At 47.9% G+C, this 17,447-nt stretch overlaps 1 protein-coding gene across 4 annotated transcripts in view; it reads right to left on the bottom strand.

Moving 5' to 3' along the window:
- Nucleotides 1–1,359: 1,359 nt before the first annotated feature.
- SPATA20 (spermatogenesis associated 20) overlaps nucleotides 1,360–17,447 on the bottom strand; it is a 49,498-nt gene continuing 33,410 nt past the window's right edge. For all 4 annotated transcript variants that reach the window (XM_028716643.2, XM_077924152.1, XM_028716658.2 and 1 more), the window contains exon 16: nucleotides 1,360–1,675. In XM_028716643.2, the coding sequence (XP_028572476.2) occupies nucleotides 1,505–1,675 (171 nt within the window). In that variant the 3' untranslated portion in view covers nucleotides 1,360–1,504. The remainder of the gene's footprint in view (nucleotides 1,676–17,447) is intronic.

The raw sequence follows: 17,447 nt of genomic DNA on the forward strand, positions 1-17,447 counted from the left end.
CAGGTGTCAGTCTGTTCTGGCTCTATTTCTAGGATTTCTGGCTGAAATGTCTCCTCGTCACCAGTGGGGAGTTGGCAACTTGCAATGGCCTCCGCGGCACTTAAGAGAATTGCCCGTCCAAAGGCATAGCAATGTGGCTTTTCATTAGGAGTCAATTATCTTGTTACACTGAAAAACACCATCAGCAGCGCTCCCCACCTTCCCTGACAGCACAACTCGCTGGTGTTGAGAGGTGCCTTCTTGAATCATATAACGTGACCCCATGTTGAACCACTGGAGACCAGAAGCTTAAGCACAGGAAAGGATGTGCAGAAAGCAGAAGGTTTAAGTTCCCAGGAGAAAGAGAGGCTTGTCAGCGATGCCATTTGCAGGCAGCCTCTTCCTTGCATGTCCCAATCACAGATGCCAATGCTCGCCAGCTCAGCGAGATGGTTCTCTTCCTGCTATACTCCACAGAGCACAGGGAAGCAAACCCGCAAGTCTTTAATTTCAGAGTGTGCAAACGAAGAGAGAGGCATGGTTTATAAACTTAACAGCCCCAAATTCTGCAAAAAGTGGCAGTTAAGCTAACCAATATACATGTGTTTTTTCCCAACTGATTAGAGCTGTGAAGCGTATTTACAATGAATTTCGGAGATTTACTGGCAGCTCCTGGGCTGGTGAAGTAAGTATTGGCAAGCTGGGAAAGGAATGCCATACATGCCAGTTCATGGGGAAGGGAGCAGCGCCCTTGTTGCCCAAGGGAACATTTGTGTATATAAACAAGAAAACACTGTCCATTTTTGTTTTCCCCTTCAAATATATGAGAGCCAGAAACTTGCTTTATTAAAAATGAAGGCCAAACTATGGATTCTACCTTGTGGGATTAAACTTGAGGCTATGCAGCCATATTGTCTCCTCTAATTATGTACCATGTACACCATTTGGAATCTTGGACCATGTGCTTTACTTCACCCATCCACACTAACATGTGCAAGGTGAAGCCTCCATCTTCAAAGTAGCTTAACAAAATATACAGTGAGTGTCGCTCCACAACAGTGCCTAAAACAGCCTGGGGTGTCTCACTGGCAAGATGGCCCTTTGCCCATGAAACCATCATAACCTGAGCTGTGAGGAAAGTTAGGGCCTTGCTGAACTTCCTCTGCAAGTCTAAAAGTAAACCCTGCAGGTGAGGAGAGGCTGTGGACCACTAGATGCTGCTGGATCCAGCTCCCATCATCCCTGACCCACTGGCTGGGGCTGATGGGAGTTGGAATCCAACAACCGCTGGGCGACACACAAGGTTCCTCAGCCCTGCAAATTGGTTGCCCCTAACGGCAAACAAACTTGACCACTACTGAACATAGGGGGAAGATGCTATTCAAATGGAAACAGGCAGGTTGAAGTGGGCCCAACCTGGCTTTATTCAACCTGGCTTTATTCAAAGGAGACTTTATTGCGAGCTCCAAGCAGGGCTCTCTCTTCTCATGTCCACTGAAGCGCAAGGGCCACCAGGGGAGGCAGCTCAGGGCAGCAGCAGGCGGCGTAGCTCCTGGCTGGAGGTGACGGGCAAGGAGCAGGCAAAGTTCTCGCAAAGGTAAGCTGTGGCTTTTCCATCTTTCTTCTCCAGAGAGGAGAGGAAGCCAAGGTGACGGTACAGGAAGCCCTTGGTGTCCCCATCTGCAAGAATCAGCACCTGAAATGGGAGAGACAACGAGGAAGACACACAGGCTAAAGTGAGTGTTAAAGACAACGCAACCTGCTCCCTTTCCTAGGCACAGAGGCCTTGCTCAAATATCCAGCAATGTTTCGGAGGCCCAGGGTTAAACTGGTGGCTCATTCCATCGGTCCTCCCATTCCCCCTGCCCTGCCTGCAGTTTTCTGACATGTGCAGCACATGTGGCTTCTGGGAGCCATCTGGGTCAACTGAGTTAAATATTACTGGATGTCTGGGTTTGTTTTCGACTTCGCAAATTTGTTTTATTCTAAGTTTTAGCAATATTGGGGGGTTTTTCATACTTGTAGTTTTTATTGCTTGTAAGTTGCTTTGCTTGGGCTTTGCCAAGAAAAGCACCATATAGATATTTTTAAAATATATGTTTAGAAATTAACTCTCCGGGGCTTTTTTTCCTTTGCTCCATCGGTATCTCTGGAATGGGACACCTTGGCCTCTCCTGCTTGTGACACATTATAATCTTGATTATATGGACTAGTCTGGGTTGCTGGCAAACTAGGGCTCAAAATCAGCTGGAAGCACAATTAAGGTGGCCATTCCACAAGACCATGTTATCCAAAATGCCCATCTCATTGCTAAGCTCTGTCTATAATGTTTACTCAGAAGTTGTCCCCATTCAGCAAATGTCCCCTTCAACTTTAATTCCAAGCTCCCTGCTTGCAACATCACTGATTAACTGCCTCTTGGTCAGTCTATTTTGGGAGGGGGGAACTTAAATGACTGGTTTCCTTTCATTATTTTTCTGAATTGCAAAATTACGCCCTTTTACAGTTAAAAAAGTGACCGGAAAAATAAAAGTCAGTAATTAAAGCCTGCTTCCCCCCACCCCCCACCAAGGGAACAAGAAGTGATTATGGGGCAAAGGACGTGCTGAACAGAAAGCAATTGGAGGCAGAAGCCACTAGGAGGAAACTTCTACTTAAATACTGAGCAGCCCTAAAAGGTCTCAGTTGTGATTTGGCTGCATACACCCAACAGGCTGGTGCCGCAAGTGAAAACAGTAGCCTAAAATCATATATGCAGAGAGCAGGAACACAGAAAACACTGGAATGCATATGGATTCTGCATAAAATCTAAGTTAACCAAGGATGGTAACTCCAGACTGAACAGCTTGTGTGTAAGCAACTCCAATAAGAATACAGTGGTACCTCGGGTTAAGTACTTAATTCGTTCCGGAGGTCTGTTCTTAACCTGAAACTGTTCTTAACCTGAAGCACCACTTTAGCTAATGGGGCCTCCTGCTGCCGCCGTGCAATTTCTGTTCTCATCCTGAAGCAAAATTCTTAACCCAAGGTACTGTTTCTGGGTTACCGTAGTATGTAACCTGAAGCATATGTAACCTGAAGTGTATGTAACCCGAGGTACTACTGTACTTGGGATGGTGGGTCCTGCCTCTCCGTGCAGGCATTTCGATCAGATTCCTTCTAGATCCTTTCCAATCATTCTGGAAAAATTCTGACATTGCATAAAAAGAAAACATGGAAGAATCAGCAGCTTCTCCCTCTGTCCTGTTGACAACTCAGGGGAATACGCAGCGTAAGCAATACTACAGTCTCTCTACCAAGCCTGCTGTGAAGAAATGTGGAGGAGCAGAATATCCTATTTGTAATACAGTCTATCCAAGGTGTGTTACACCTGTCTCTTGCCTAAGGTACCGAGGACAGGAGCCCACCCTGAGCTTGTCACACCCAGATCCGTGGTGACAAACTGAGATTCGTGAAATAAAGCCCGGGGAGAAACTGTTACCCTGAATAGCAAACCAGAAATGACACCTTCCGTTAACAACCCAGCAGCCTGGCTGCGTAAACAAGCCCACAGCATCCCGACTGGCTCGTGTGTGTTCTGGACATGAGGAGCTATGCAGGTGCGACTTATTTAAGCAAGTCTCTCCTTGTCCAACTCCTTGTCACTGGGGACTTGGGGCTGCACACTGCGCTGTGAAGCCGTTTGCGGGGAAGAGAGCCTGTGTTTCCCCCTCCCCTCCTCCTGCCACCCTCTCCCCGTTCAGCCCCATCTGTGCCACAACTAAGCTGTGATCAACAGAATCATGCTGCTGCCACCCCCGCTTGCCCAGCAGGCTTCAAACACGCCGCTCTAATTGAACTCAAACTGCATTAATCACTTTTACAGCATGCCAGCTTCCTGCACGTAGGATCTGGAGCTCGAGCCCAGGCCTATCCCAAATTCTAGCCAGCGCTGCTCCCTTGGTGCCGGATTGCAGCAAGATCATGCGAGGAGCTGAATGTCAGGCTGGCACAAGCGGCTAAATAGCAGGCCCTTCTCTCTCTCCACCCAAAGAATGAGTCTGACACAAACTAGTAATGTCCAGATGAACCCTTCCGTGCATTCAATGCCATGTGACAAGGTACAAGTGTGGCCGGTGGGTCCCTCCCACACCAATGCAAGCCTGGGTCATGCTCCCCACACAGCTGCACATTTAACATTAGTGAAAGAGGCTGTGCGCACCAAGCAGGGTTCCTGATTGGGTAGAGGAGCTGCGCATATGTGGAGGGGGCCTTTCCTGACGCATCCTGAATGTGTAGCTCCCAGAGGGTCAGAATTCACTGATCACATGAATGGAGAACAGGGAGATACCACGGGAGCCAAACCAGAATAGAAAGCTCCTAAGAACTTGGTCCACTTGAAGCATCCTCCAGAGGAACAGGGAGGGGATGACGAGGCCTTGAATCGGCTTTTTCTCACCCATGCTTTGAATGTTTCAGTGTATCTGAAGAAGTGTGCATGCACACGGAAGCTCATACCAATAACAAACTTAGTTGGTCTCTAAGGTGCTACTGGAAGGATTTCACCCCCCCCCCCGACTATGGCAGACCAACATGGCTACCTACCTGTAACTATGCCTTGAATGTGTTGGCTTTGTATCACTAGGTTTTTTCTCATTCACTCAAAATGCCTGTGTCACCTCTCATGCAGCCTTCAGCACAGAAGCCCATCACAGCAGGCCAAAAGTATCAATGAAGTTGGTCAGGAGTGAAACAGACTCTCTCTTGCTGAGGCATTATGACTGTTGAACACTGGAAGTGATTGACAGGGACTTTTGAGCAACTCTGGACCTGCCTCCCCCCACCCCCCATCACCACCACTTAAAAACACCCAGAACAGATTGAGGAGAAATGGCTGCCACTTTAGAAGAGGGGACATCCACCCTTTTGGGCCAGTGGGCACACATGTCAATTTGAGGAATGTCTGCCATGGGGGTGTGGCATAACACGACATCACTGTTACAGTGGTACCTCAGGTTAAGAACTTAATTCGTTCCAGAGGTCCGTTCTTAACCTGAAACTGTTCTTAACCTGAGGTACCACTTTAGCTAATGGGGCCTCCCGCTGCCGCCACACGATTTCTGTTCTCATCCTGAAGCAAAGTTCTTAACCCGAGGTACTATTTCTGGGTTAGCGGAGTCTGTAACCTGAAGCATCTGTAACCTGATGCATCTGTAACCCGAGGTACCACTGTATAGGGGAATGGCATAACACACAGCGTCTGCCATATCAAAAAGAGCCAAGAAAATGACCACAAAGTAGCTCAGGCATCCCCTCCTCAACATCAGCCGGGGGTGGGAGGGGAGGCACCAGTCAATGCCATGCTCACTCACAGAGAGAATAGAGGTTCAGAATGGAAGGAAGCACGGTTGCCCATTCCTGGCATCCAATGAAATGTGGGCATGTTTAAGGCGTTGTCTTGCATATAAATATAAAAAATGGATGGATATATATATATATATATATATATATATATATATATATATATATATATATATGCTTTCGTAGATTTTCACGGGTACAGGAATGCAGGTTTTGGTGTCCTCGGGTATCTTCCCGTGTAAAAGTTGGGGTGTCTAGGCGACGTTTCGACGAGGTCTCACTCGTCATCTTCAGGCAGGTGCTTTCGGCTTCTTGTTACTGGAACAGAGCAGGATCTCAGTGTTTGAGTTCCTATAAATACTGTTGAGGAGGTGTGGCCTCCAATGTTTTGGGCAGAGAGGAAGTTCCTAGGCTAGTGTGCCTTTTCTTCTTTTGTTCCTTAATTGCTTGAGGGATATCTTGAGTGATTTCTTGAGTGATATCCTGAGTACCACTTAGGTGGGTCATTAGGTGTGGATTAGTTGCTAAAGCCTTTGTGTCTTGACCTCTTGAACTTTGTGAAGAGTTTTTCTGAGAAGATGGGTGTACTACATTTAGTTGTGCTCTGGCTTGGCTTCGTGTATAGGGGCGAGCTGTGGTTTTGTGGCCTGTGCCAAGCCAAGCCTCCTCTCTGCCCAAAACATTGGAGGCCACACCTCCTTGCTCTGCTCCTGCTCTGTTGCAGTAACAAGAAGCCGAAAGCACCTGCCTGAAGATGACGAGTGAGACCTCGTCGAAACGTCGCCTAGACACCCCAACTTTTACACGGGAAGATACCCGAGGACACCAAAACCTGCATATATATATATATATATATATATATGAGAAAAGTCCGTCCAAGCAGAAACTGAGCAGGAACACTGAACAGGGGATTGCGGGATTTTTCCCCAAGGGGGTGTTTATGCAGACCTTTCATGGGTGGCACAGAAAGTACTAGTGGGTCCATTGGTGCTTGTGGGCATCACACAGGTGGCTCCAGAATAGGAAGGACCCTGCTAGAACAGACTGAGGATGCATCAGGTGCATCTGGCGAGAAGCCTCCAGGAAACCCACAAGCAAGAATCCCCTCCTCCCATCTGTACATCCCCAGCAACTTTCTCTGAACATGGAGGTTCCATCAAACTATTATAGATTAGGTTTTCCTTGGAATGTCTTCAAAATGGACTGTCTTGCTTCTCCCAACCTCTTAAAAATTGCTCTTGGTATTCTCTTGTACAGAGATGCTCAGGATGACCAGGAGCAGAACCTTTCCTTTTGATACCCAGGGCCTTATTGCCCATAGTCAGGTGGGGAGACAGGAGAAGCGCTAGTTGCCTCCTAGTTGGGCCTGCTGTAACATAAGCCCATAGCGGCCCAAAGGGGAGATGCTCCTTCTCCGTCTGTATCAGCAGCTGATTGGCCAGAGGGTGTCCAGCATGCCAGTGCAGAGTGGGAAGTGGGCAGACAAGCTGCCCCACCAGGTGTGGTAGCCCCTTCCCTCTTTTTCTCCAAACAAAGAGGTCTCCCCCCCCCACCAAACAGGCACCCGAACATCTTCATTCTCTCTTCTACAGTCTTCTGTTCCCAGCATTTCAAGAAATGGTTGGGCTATTGCTAAGACTTAAAGCGCTTTGATGTGCATGAAACCTGGAGGCGCCACACTGTGCCATTCACCCAAACCACATCCTCCCCACTACTAGCCTTTGAGACATGCATGGTAGCATGGAAGGACTGGCATTATTGTTTAACTTAAGAGTGATATTATGCCACTTTACTGCTCTGTCTGTGACAGCAGCCAGGGTTGTGGCCTCCGAGTCCATACTCAGCCTTGCCTTTAGAACTGAACTTGTCACCTCCTTTGCTAAGGTTGGACTCCACCCCTTTGCTATCCGTGTGTGTGTGTGTGTGTGTGTGTGTGTGTGTGTGTGTGTGTTAAGGCCCTTTCTTAAGCATCCCGTCCCTATGCACGTTCCTAGCCTGTTCACCTCTTGCATTTTTCTCCCTTACCTTTTAAATGCCTAGTTGTTTTCCTCCCCCATCTTTTCCCTTGTGCACTGTAACTTGGCTACACCTGACTGCCTAGCTAAACGCCCTTTCCTTAGCGCAAGGCTCTCCTCTGCTTGCCAGTCTTCATTCTGCTTAGGGCCTCCTTTTCATTATATTCGTTTCGCTCCTGGAAAATGCCCCAGCGTCCTTCTCCCTGTTCTGATTTTTCACTCCACAAACATTTCAAAGTGGGCTCTTGGGGTGTTTTCTAGGCCAGATCAAAGCTGCAGCAGCTCCTGCCGCATTGGGTCACCCCTGTTAGGAACGCTCTAATCGTGCCTGAGAAATGAATGGCTGCAGCACTAATTAATTTTTACAATACAGAAATTATTATTAGCTCCCCTGGGTCCTGGGCGTTAATGGAAAGTGCATTGGGGATGAAGCTTGTCAAGAGCAAGGATCGCCTACCTTTGTTCAAGGTGTAAAACAGGGCAGGCTGTGCTGAAATGAAACAGGGTAGAAGATACACTAAATACTTCTGTCATTACAGGACAATGGACCCTTCTCTCTCTCTCTCTCTCTCTCTCTCTCTCTCTCACACACACACACACACACACACACACACACACACACACACACAGAATGATTGATTTATAAGGGAAGAAGGAAATGAACAGGAAAGGGTGAAATCATCAGTGTGGTGAAATTATCACATTATCAGTCGCATAGAAAGAGAAAAAAAGGTTTCTCTGGACTGTGTGAAAGCGAGACCATGTGCACACACTCTCATACACATGGAGGGTATTAAACAGAGGGTACCCAAACCTCCTATAAACAGTATCCCCCACATCAGCACCCTGGGGGAAAGGCAAATATGTCGTATCTGTGATGCACTGCTGTGCTCATACTGCGATCTTATGGAAGAGACACCAACTTCCTGAGCCACTGGGAATGCTAGTCAGAGGTGATTATGGACTGTTTCAGCTGGAACTTCCACACCAGAGCCCATAATCTTCCTAGCCTGGGAAGTCAGTTGCCATCAGAGGGGCCAATCCAGCGCACCCGGTGTCTGACATGGAGCTGTTAACTTTCCCCTGTCTGGGAAAGCCATTCAGGGAAGCCACCAAACAGGTCTCGTCCAAAGATGGCCACGCTTGCATGTGCCAAGGCACCCTTAATACTAATTCATTTCCCACTTGGTTGCAGCAAGTGCCTTGAAACGTGCAACATCTGTTTACAGGTAAGACTGCAACCCTTCGCTCCCCAAGTCGGCAATTGCATATGTCGCCTCAACCCATATCTCTATCTATGTCAAAATGCCTTTCAATTTCAGCCAGCATCTAGCATGCATAAAACCTGATGCAGCTTCCGAATAAGGCAGCATTCCTGACCATAAGTGCCTGGTCAACTGCACGCCAGAAAATGTTACTTCGTGCAAATAAACATTCCCCAGCATCCCAAAGATGCCCTAGGTGAGCTCCAATGCCTTCAGTGGCTCCCCCTGCCACTCACCCTTTGCTTTCCCACGATCTCCCCCCTCCATATGTTGGCAAATTCCTGGCTCAGGATGGCTGTCAGTTACATCAACTCCTTGGGAAGTGGCAGAGTCCCCTTCATCACTCCCCCAAAGGATTCTCCTACTTACAACACAGACTATCTATTTTATTGTACTTGGATCCACCTAAACCAAGAAGAGGAACCTTGGTAAAGATTCCACCTGTTTCGCCCACATGACCTCCCTGGTGCATTCAGAGCATCTTCAAGAGTGATAACAGACACACACACATCCCCACTCTGCACAAACGGGCCGTGTTTGTCTTTCTTTTCTTTTCTTTTTTATAAACTGTCACTCTCTCTCATTGGCTTTATCTTGAATTCCAGGGGTGATTAATTACCAATTCATGTCCAATCAGAAATTCATTAATTCATTTTTTTTGCAGCCTCCCTGAGGTCCTCTTGCTCAGGCAGGATAAAGGAAAGCCAGAGCATTAGCACTTGGTGGACAAAGGAGATAATGAAATCCTTCATAATTACCCATAGGCCATTAGCAGGGCAGGGAATAATAAACCAGAAAGCAAACTCCAGCCTGAAGCTGCCCACTGCCTGCCTTTTTCATTTTTGTGTCAGAATGGGGTGTGGCACTGCCTTCCCTCTCCAACAGTGAGACCCCCTCAAATCCTGTCATTCGGAAGGACACATCACATCTGGAACAGAGAGGCACTGAACTCCCCCTAGTTTCAATATGCACTTTTGAAGTAGCAAAGCAAATTATTGTGTGCAGAGGGGAAAGAAATCCTCTGACAGATCATTCACGTTGTTTCAATGTTGTTCAGCACATTTTTATTCCCTTGGTGGCGGCTTCTCCTCAGCGCCATTTTCATTCTTCTTTGCCCTCACAGACCTCAGCTTCGTTTGCTGTCACGCCGACCTTTAATCTGATTGGCTGTGGTGACGGGTGACCCGAGTGGTTTTGTTCGCCACTGTCCATGAGATCATCATGGGCTTGGGTCACCGTGACCATTAGGATGGTGACAAGCGAGGCCATGAGGCTGTGAGGGAAAAGGAGAGGGAAGAATGGCAGCGAGGAGAGCAGCACAGCCAAGCAACACGCATCTGTCTTACAAGTGATGTCAAAAATCACCCCAAACATGAGGCACTTTTCAAGGAAAACAAAACATGCCGTTTTCTGCCAAGGCTCAGGAGTAGGCAGCTGTCGGAGATGAGCCAGGCATCAAGGGCTGAGCCCAGAAATCAGAGCAGAGGGGCCCAAGCCAGGAGAAAGAGATAGGAATGGAACTGCCTAAAAATCTCGGTTAAGCTTATCTGCATGGATTTTTCCCCCTAATTCCCATCTAACTCCTGAATCTAAAGGGGAAGCAAGCACACACCACCACCAGTTCCACTAAAAATACAAACCATTCTCACATGCAATATGCATTGCGTGGCGAGTTCCTGCCCGCCCCTGGTAGAATAATGACACATGACACAATTATTAAGGTTAATGGGCTAAAAAAGGCCACACCTTTATTAGTTACAGGTGATGAGCAGTATTGGTTTAGACATTGGACCTAACTGACTATATCTGACTCCAGCCCATCCGCTTGAAGTCTGGGAAGGGTTAACCACCAGTAGGGGGAGTCCTGCTGATGCACATCAACTAGGAGCTCCCCTGGGGTCACCGATAGGGGGCGTGCCTTAGGCCCTAACCTCCCTAGGCTTTGGACAGGGCCATGCCCCCCAGAATCCTTTAATGGACTACCCTTCAATATGCAGGGCAGGTGATGGCACCACCTCCCCTCTTTCCGTCTACAGAATTATTCCAATGCCTAACCACCAATACCCAGGAAGTTGTGATGATTTGCTATGAGGTAGGCAAAAACCAAGTGACTGGTGCCAATTTGCCAAGTGGAAAAATTCCTACCAGGTCCCTCAATGGTGACCAACCAAGGTCCATAGCAAGGTCAAGGAAAGAAAAGCTTGAAGGGTTGGAGGGTGGGAAAAACCGGAGCAGCTGGAAGCGGACAAAGACGGAAATCCCCGGCTGCATCCTGCCTTTAAGGGGCAGGCCACACCCCCAGAGCAACCCGATTGGCTGGCCAGGGGGTGACGCAGCAGGGAACCCCCCAATCATGCAGGGGCTGGCCTCCCACCCCCTGGGCATGTGGAGAGGCCGTGAAGCCCGCAACCCCACCTCCTCCTTAAGGCGGAAGTGGCTTTATTATTCAGATAATATACACGTGTACGCTACAGGTTTCCTAAAGTAACCTGCCGCATAAACAAATACATACAACAGTGCATAAAAAGGTAAAGGTAAAGGTACCCCTGCCTGTACGGGCCAGTCTTGCCAGACTCTGGGGTTGTGCGCCCATCTCACTCAAGAGGCTGGGGGCCAGCGCTGTCCGGAGACACTTCCGGGTCACGTGGCCAGCGTGACGAAGCTGCTCCGGCGAGCCAGCGCAGCACACGGAACGCCGTTTACCTTCCCGCTAGTAAGCGGTCCCTATTTATCTACTTGCACCCGGGGATGCTTTTGAACTGCTAGGTTGGCAGGCGCTGGGACCGAGCAACAGGAGCGCACCCCACCGCGGGGATTCGAACCGCCGACCTTTCGATCGGCAAGCCCTAGGCGCTGAGGCTTTTACCCACAGCGCCACCCGCGTCCCTTACAACAGTGCATATGACTGTGTAAAAATATGTTGATCTTAAATATATTTTAAAAAGCCATACTGCAAAAATATAGTACAGCATGGGGCTTGACTCTTCTATATGTATAATACATGTTTCTTTTGACGTGTCAAGATTCTTTTATTTTGTCAGCAGCCGGGCTACTGAGTTCTGTACCAGCTGAGGTTTCAGCCCCAGGTACTGCAGTAATCCAACCTACAGACTACCAAGGAAAAGACAACAGAAGTTAGGCTATCTCTGGCCAGATAGGGGCATAGCTGGGCCGCCAGCTCAAGCCAATGGAAGGCACTTCATGCTACTGAGGCCACTTGAGCCTCCATTTTAATTGTTTTCATTGATTTTGTATTTTTCTCAAGCTGGAGAAGTCGTGAAGTCCCCCACATCAACATTTCTGTCCCAAATATTTTTTGCATGACATCTAGAAACCCTGGGCTTGGGCCATCCACACCCAGCACGTCAAAAGGATAGAGAGCTGCACCCCTGGTCAGGAAGACCTCTGGCAGTCCCAAGGGAGTGGAATAACAAATTGTATTTCACTTCAAAGCCTGGGCATGCCTCCCCATCTGCCAATTGGGGGCCCAATGAGTGCAATTTTAATGAAGTATGCAGGTGGGGGCAGAAAACCACCATCTCCATCTCAGGTGACAAAAAGGCTCAGTGCTCACTTTGCACCTGCCACTTCACTGGCGGACATCATCCCTTCCTGCTCCCAATCTGCAGAGGAGATGCAACAGCTGGGCTTTGAGGACACAAGGCTGAGGTGTGCCATGCAGTTCCACCCTCCCATGCTGTCCCAGCGTAGAAAAAAATCCAGTCATCTTTCCAACACAGGGTGTCTAAAGCAAAGTTGACTTCTCCTTTCCACCTCAGAACCGACTGTTTTCTTTCCACTCCAAGCAGGATGCTGCTACATTGTTTGGTGAGGCATTAATTACTATAATGACCAAATCAATTACATTCACCTGGGCAGGCTTAGCCACCAGCACCTTGCTCCTAAAGTGCAAGTAAGGGTGTCAAGTAACATGCTGATATATATCTGTTAGACTTGCCTACACAAGCAAGCCCATCTCTGGGGGGAAGTGAGTCAGGGCTGCCTCATCACATGCAAGAAAAGGAAAATAAAAAGATCAATGGAGCTGCAAAAAGAAAATGAAGACATCTTCCTAAATTTGCACCGCAGCCTGTGCACAAAAGGAGGATCAGTTCTTCCTAGACTGGGCAACAACGGCTGCTACTGCGCCACCTTTCTTTTTGTGCCGTTCCCTTGCCTCAGGTTACACTTTCACCCACTTTCGTTCACAGGCTTTGCTAGAAAGTGCTCAGTCACCTATCCCAGAGAGGGTAGCGCCTAATGACACTGGAATAGCGGGACAGCTCAGTTCATTTATTTATATATTTAAAGGCATTTCTCAACCGCTTAACCTTTAAAATCTCTAAGTTAGTGTAACCATAAATGCAACCATAAAAAACAGTATTATAAGAACAGAGATTTTAAAAACGTCAGAGATCAAGCAATACGAGGGTCCAATTCTATGGGTCAGGGAAAGCCTGGGCAATAAGATAAGTCTTTACAAGATGTCTGAAGCAACTTCTGGATGGTGTTTCGCATAAGGCAGAGGGAAGGGCATTCCAGAGTGCAGGGGGCAATGGCAGAAAAAGCCTGTTTTGGGGTCACCACCCTGTGATATTCTGTAATGCTAAGCCGGCCAAAGTTCTCAGCATGCCCCAAATACTGTCAAACTGCCCCTTTCTGTAGTTCCAGTTGCTCACTTTGATTGCATGTGTGCCTGAGCATCACTCCCGAATGCCATCACATTCCCAGTATTTTTGTTTACACTCTTCCTACTTGAACATTAAAATTCAGGCCAACGTGGCAACCTGGTGTTACATGGGCAGTTAGCAACATAGACAGTGACTTGGTACCCAACTGTTGTTGTGTCCTTTAGGCTGCTGAATTCCCACAAAATGAAATAAGCAGTGAAGAGGCCAGACACGGGGCTGATGTGAGTAAAAATCCTGGGGGATTCCATTCTGAGCCAAGCCTTTACCCAGATCAGTTAGAACTAGTTTGCTCTTCGCCTGAAGGAATCTGTGCCCTGGTTCTATCTTTTCTTGTGCTATTACTGAGGATGGTCCCAATGCTGGTATTCTTGGCCGCTACACCAAATTACTACAAAAACTGGGAAACGAAGAGTTCATGGCATCTGTATTTTTCCCTCTGTTGGCAATGATTGAACTATGCACTTCTGAGGAACGATGAGGGGGTTGTGGGAGGGGAGAGAAGACCCACCAACTGAAGCTTCCATGACTTGTCTGCATTTTGCTCTGCTTGCAGGCTTCTTGGGCTCATCTGGTTGGCCACATCAGGAGACAGCATACTGGATTAGAGGGACCATTGGTCTGATCCAATTGTATTCTTATGGTGATTCCTTTATGTTATGTTGATTGGACAATATGGTGAAAACATTGACCATGCAAATGGAGAGCCAGATGATGCCCTCTGAGAAGTTCCCAGGTCTGAACTCAAATATGGTAGTGTGTGTGTGTGGGGGGGGAGCCTATGATGTGGAGGTACTCAGAAGGATGGAGAGCACGTTATCAAAAAAAAAGCCAGGGATCGTCACAGAAAAGATGGCTGCCACACTCCTTCCACCCATGTTGTTGTTGTTTAGTCGTTTAGTTGTGTCCGACTCTTCGTGACCCCATGGACCAGAGCACGCCAGGCACTCCTGTCTTCCACTGCCTCCTGCAGTTTGGTCAAACTCATGCTGGTAGCTTCGAGAACACTGTCCAACCATCTCTTCCTCTGTCGTCCCCTTCTCCTTGTGCCCTCCATCTTTCCCAACATCAGGGCCTTTTCCAGGGAGTCTTCTCTTCTCATGAGGTGGCCAAAGTATTGGAGCCTCAGCTTCACGATCTGTCCTTCCAGTGAGCACTCAGGGCTGATTTCCTTAAGGAATGGAGAGGTTTGATCTTCTTGCAGTCCATGGGACTCTCAAGAGTCTCCTCCAGCACCATAATTCAAAAGTATCAATTCTTCAGCGATCAGCCTTCTTTATGGTCCAGCTCTTACTTCCATACATCACTACTGGGAAAACCATAGCTTTAACTATACAGACCTTTGTTGGCAAGGTCCTTCCACCCATAGTCGCCCCCATAGTCTCCCCCCCCCCAAGATAGGACTATACCAGAGGGAATCTCAGAAGCCCCACAGGGGAGGCAGATATGCCAAGAGAAGCTGTTGAAGAAAGAGAGGGTCTTATTTAAACCAGACTGTGGTGGAAGAAAGAGGGTAATCTGCAGAGAGAGTGAGCCATTGGCTGATTCCAAGGTCAGACTTGCATGACAAAGCCAAGCCAGGTGGTGATCGCATGTAGCACCACTGGAGATCCCAATTTGTCCATTTAGTGGTACAAAAACTTAGGAAGCGCTTCATTTCTGCACATGCAGTTGTTTAGAGTGACGTGCCTTGGCCCAAGTCTCACTGTGATCACACCCCATGCTTAATCTTCTGATTCATTGCAGGCATGTTTCAATCCTGCACGCGATTAGGCCTCATGTTGTGAAGTCCGCTGCCAGTGCAACCCACCATCTGAAGCTTCCATGTTATGTTTCGTGGGTGGGTGGGCGGGCTGACTGCACCTTGTTTATGACTTTTGAGTAAGCAATTTGGGCGGATCTTTCTTTCACAGCAAAGTCACTGCTGCTTCTCTGGACGGCCAGAAGGTGGTGGCAGCATGTCACTGAAGCAGTTAGGGGAGGAAATGAGAGTCAATGACCACAGAGTGAAGTGGGGGATCCACCCCCCCAAAAGTCCAGCCATCAAGGAAAATACTCAAGGAGGGGGGAGGGCAACATCCCCTTCCCTCACCCTATTCTTTTTATGGAAGACAAATAGAGAAAGAGCTGCTGACAATCACAGCTTTTCCTTCCAAAGCTCTTTGCTGCAGTTAAGAGTAAATTGAATTAAACAGTGAGAATGGAATTTAATTTCCATGCTGTTTGATTTGATCATGCTCCCCTTCCGAGAGGCCTCCTCCGCTGGTTCATCATCTATCTTGGGGCCCCTCCCAGAACACGTACAGGTTGCAGGGAACAAAAAGCTGATACAGCTGTTGGGAAAGGGAGTAATTTATTAGCACTGGCAACGGCGGGCTCGGCTCCCCGCTGCAGACACGGCGCTTTCAAAGCTCCAAAGTGGGTCAGTGCTTTTAATCCTTCTCCGCCAAGGCAAAGGGAGAGGTGGAGCAGCAGCAGAGGCGGGAACAGGGCAGCAGCAAACAGCTCCGGGTACAGGGCAGGACAGGATTTGCTCCTCAGCCCCAGCGATGCCTGAGAGAGCCCAGCATTCAGCGCAAGAGCAGCTACTTCAGACCACATTTCCCATACAGTCAGTTGTGCTGGACAGCTCCTGGAAGCCTATCTTAGAATATCACTCTTCTTTCTCTTTATCTCCCTTGCGGAGGATAAGGTCTTTTGATGCCTACTAGTCACAATGGCTATGTTCTCCCTCAGTGCTGGAGACAGTATGCTTCTGGGCGCCAGTTGCAGGGAATCACAAGCAGAGAGAACGCTCTTGTGTTCGAATCCCGCTCTCTCGGGCCTCCTATGGGCATCGGCTTGGCCACTGTGAGAACAGGATGCCGGACGAGGTGGGCCTTGGGCCTGACTCAGCAGGCCTCTTCTTACGCCCTCACACACATTTGTATTGTATTCTTTTTGTATAGTACAGTGGTACCTTGCTTCTCAAACGCCTTGGTACTCAAACAACTTGGAACCCAAACATTACAAACCCGGAAGTAAGTGTTCCAGTTTGTGAACTTTTTCCAGAAGCCAAACATGCTCTATTTTGAGTGTTACACTTCCAATTTGAGGGCCACACTTCCATTTTGAGTGTTACACTGAGTTCTGTCTGTTTTTGCTATTTATTTTGCGTTTTTGTTTTTGCGGCTCTTTTTGTTTTGTTTTTGTGACTGTGTGGAACCCAGTTCAGCTACTGATTGATTGATTGTGTGACTGCAGAACATTGTTTATTGCTTTCTTTTATGATATCGTTAGATAGTAAAATTCATGTTAAATTGCTGTTTTAGGGGTTGTTTTTAAAAGTCTGGAACAGATTAATTCAGTTTGCATTACTTTCTATGGGAAAGCGCACCTTGGTTTTGGAACGCTTTGGTTTTGGAATGGACTTCCGGAAGAGATTAAGTTTGAGAACCAAGGTACCACTGTACTCAGAACAGCTTAGCTTATGCACGGCATGTACCATTTTTATCCTCACACCAGCTTCATGAGGCAAATTAGGCTAAGGAAGGATGCGATTGGCTCAAGAAGCCATGATTGGCTCAAGTCCATCAGCAGGGATTGATTTGGGCTGTCTGTTTTGGAAAGGATTGGTATTGTGGCAGCGGGCAAAGCCCAATTAATTCCCAATTTTGTGGGAACTGTATTGTTACGATTGGTTCTGAGGCTTGAGTGGCAAAGGGAGAGCAACTGTGAAGGCAGATTGTTCCGCAACCGCAGACACATTTCCAGATCTGTGTGCCTTAACAGAATTTCGAATGTTTTGTTCTTCTCACATTTTGAACACCCCTATAAGGAAGCACACGGAAAAGAGCCAAAAGGTCTCAGGTCTCTGTAAGGTTTTCAAAATTCTATATATACTGCTCCTTGTAGAGACTGGGGACAAAGGTTCCCGACACAAACACCTTGGTATATAGATCCCTAGTACAATAACCCAAATGCCCCTGAACATATAACTCAATAGAAGTAAACAGGTCTCAAGCAGGCAGGGTCACGGGTTTCTATGGCTTGCTTATGAACTTCTGGCCCTCTGACTGCTTATTGCCACTTGCTGAGGAGACTCAACATCAGGCAAACTCACACAACCACCAGCTTCCCCAATCTTTCTCCATCCCAGTTTCATTCAACGTGGCATGTTC

This window comes from Podarcis muralis, chromosome 2 (genome assembly GCF_964188315.1).
Source record: "Podarcis muralis chromosome 2, rPodMur119.hap1.1, whole genome shotgun sequence".
Classification (NCBI taxonomy): Eukaryota; Metazoa; Chordata; class Lepidosauria; order Squamata; family Lacertidae; genus Podarcis; species Podarcis muralis.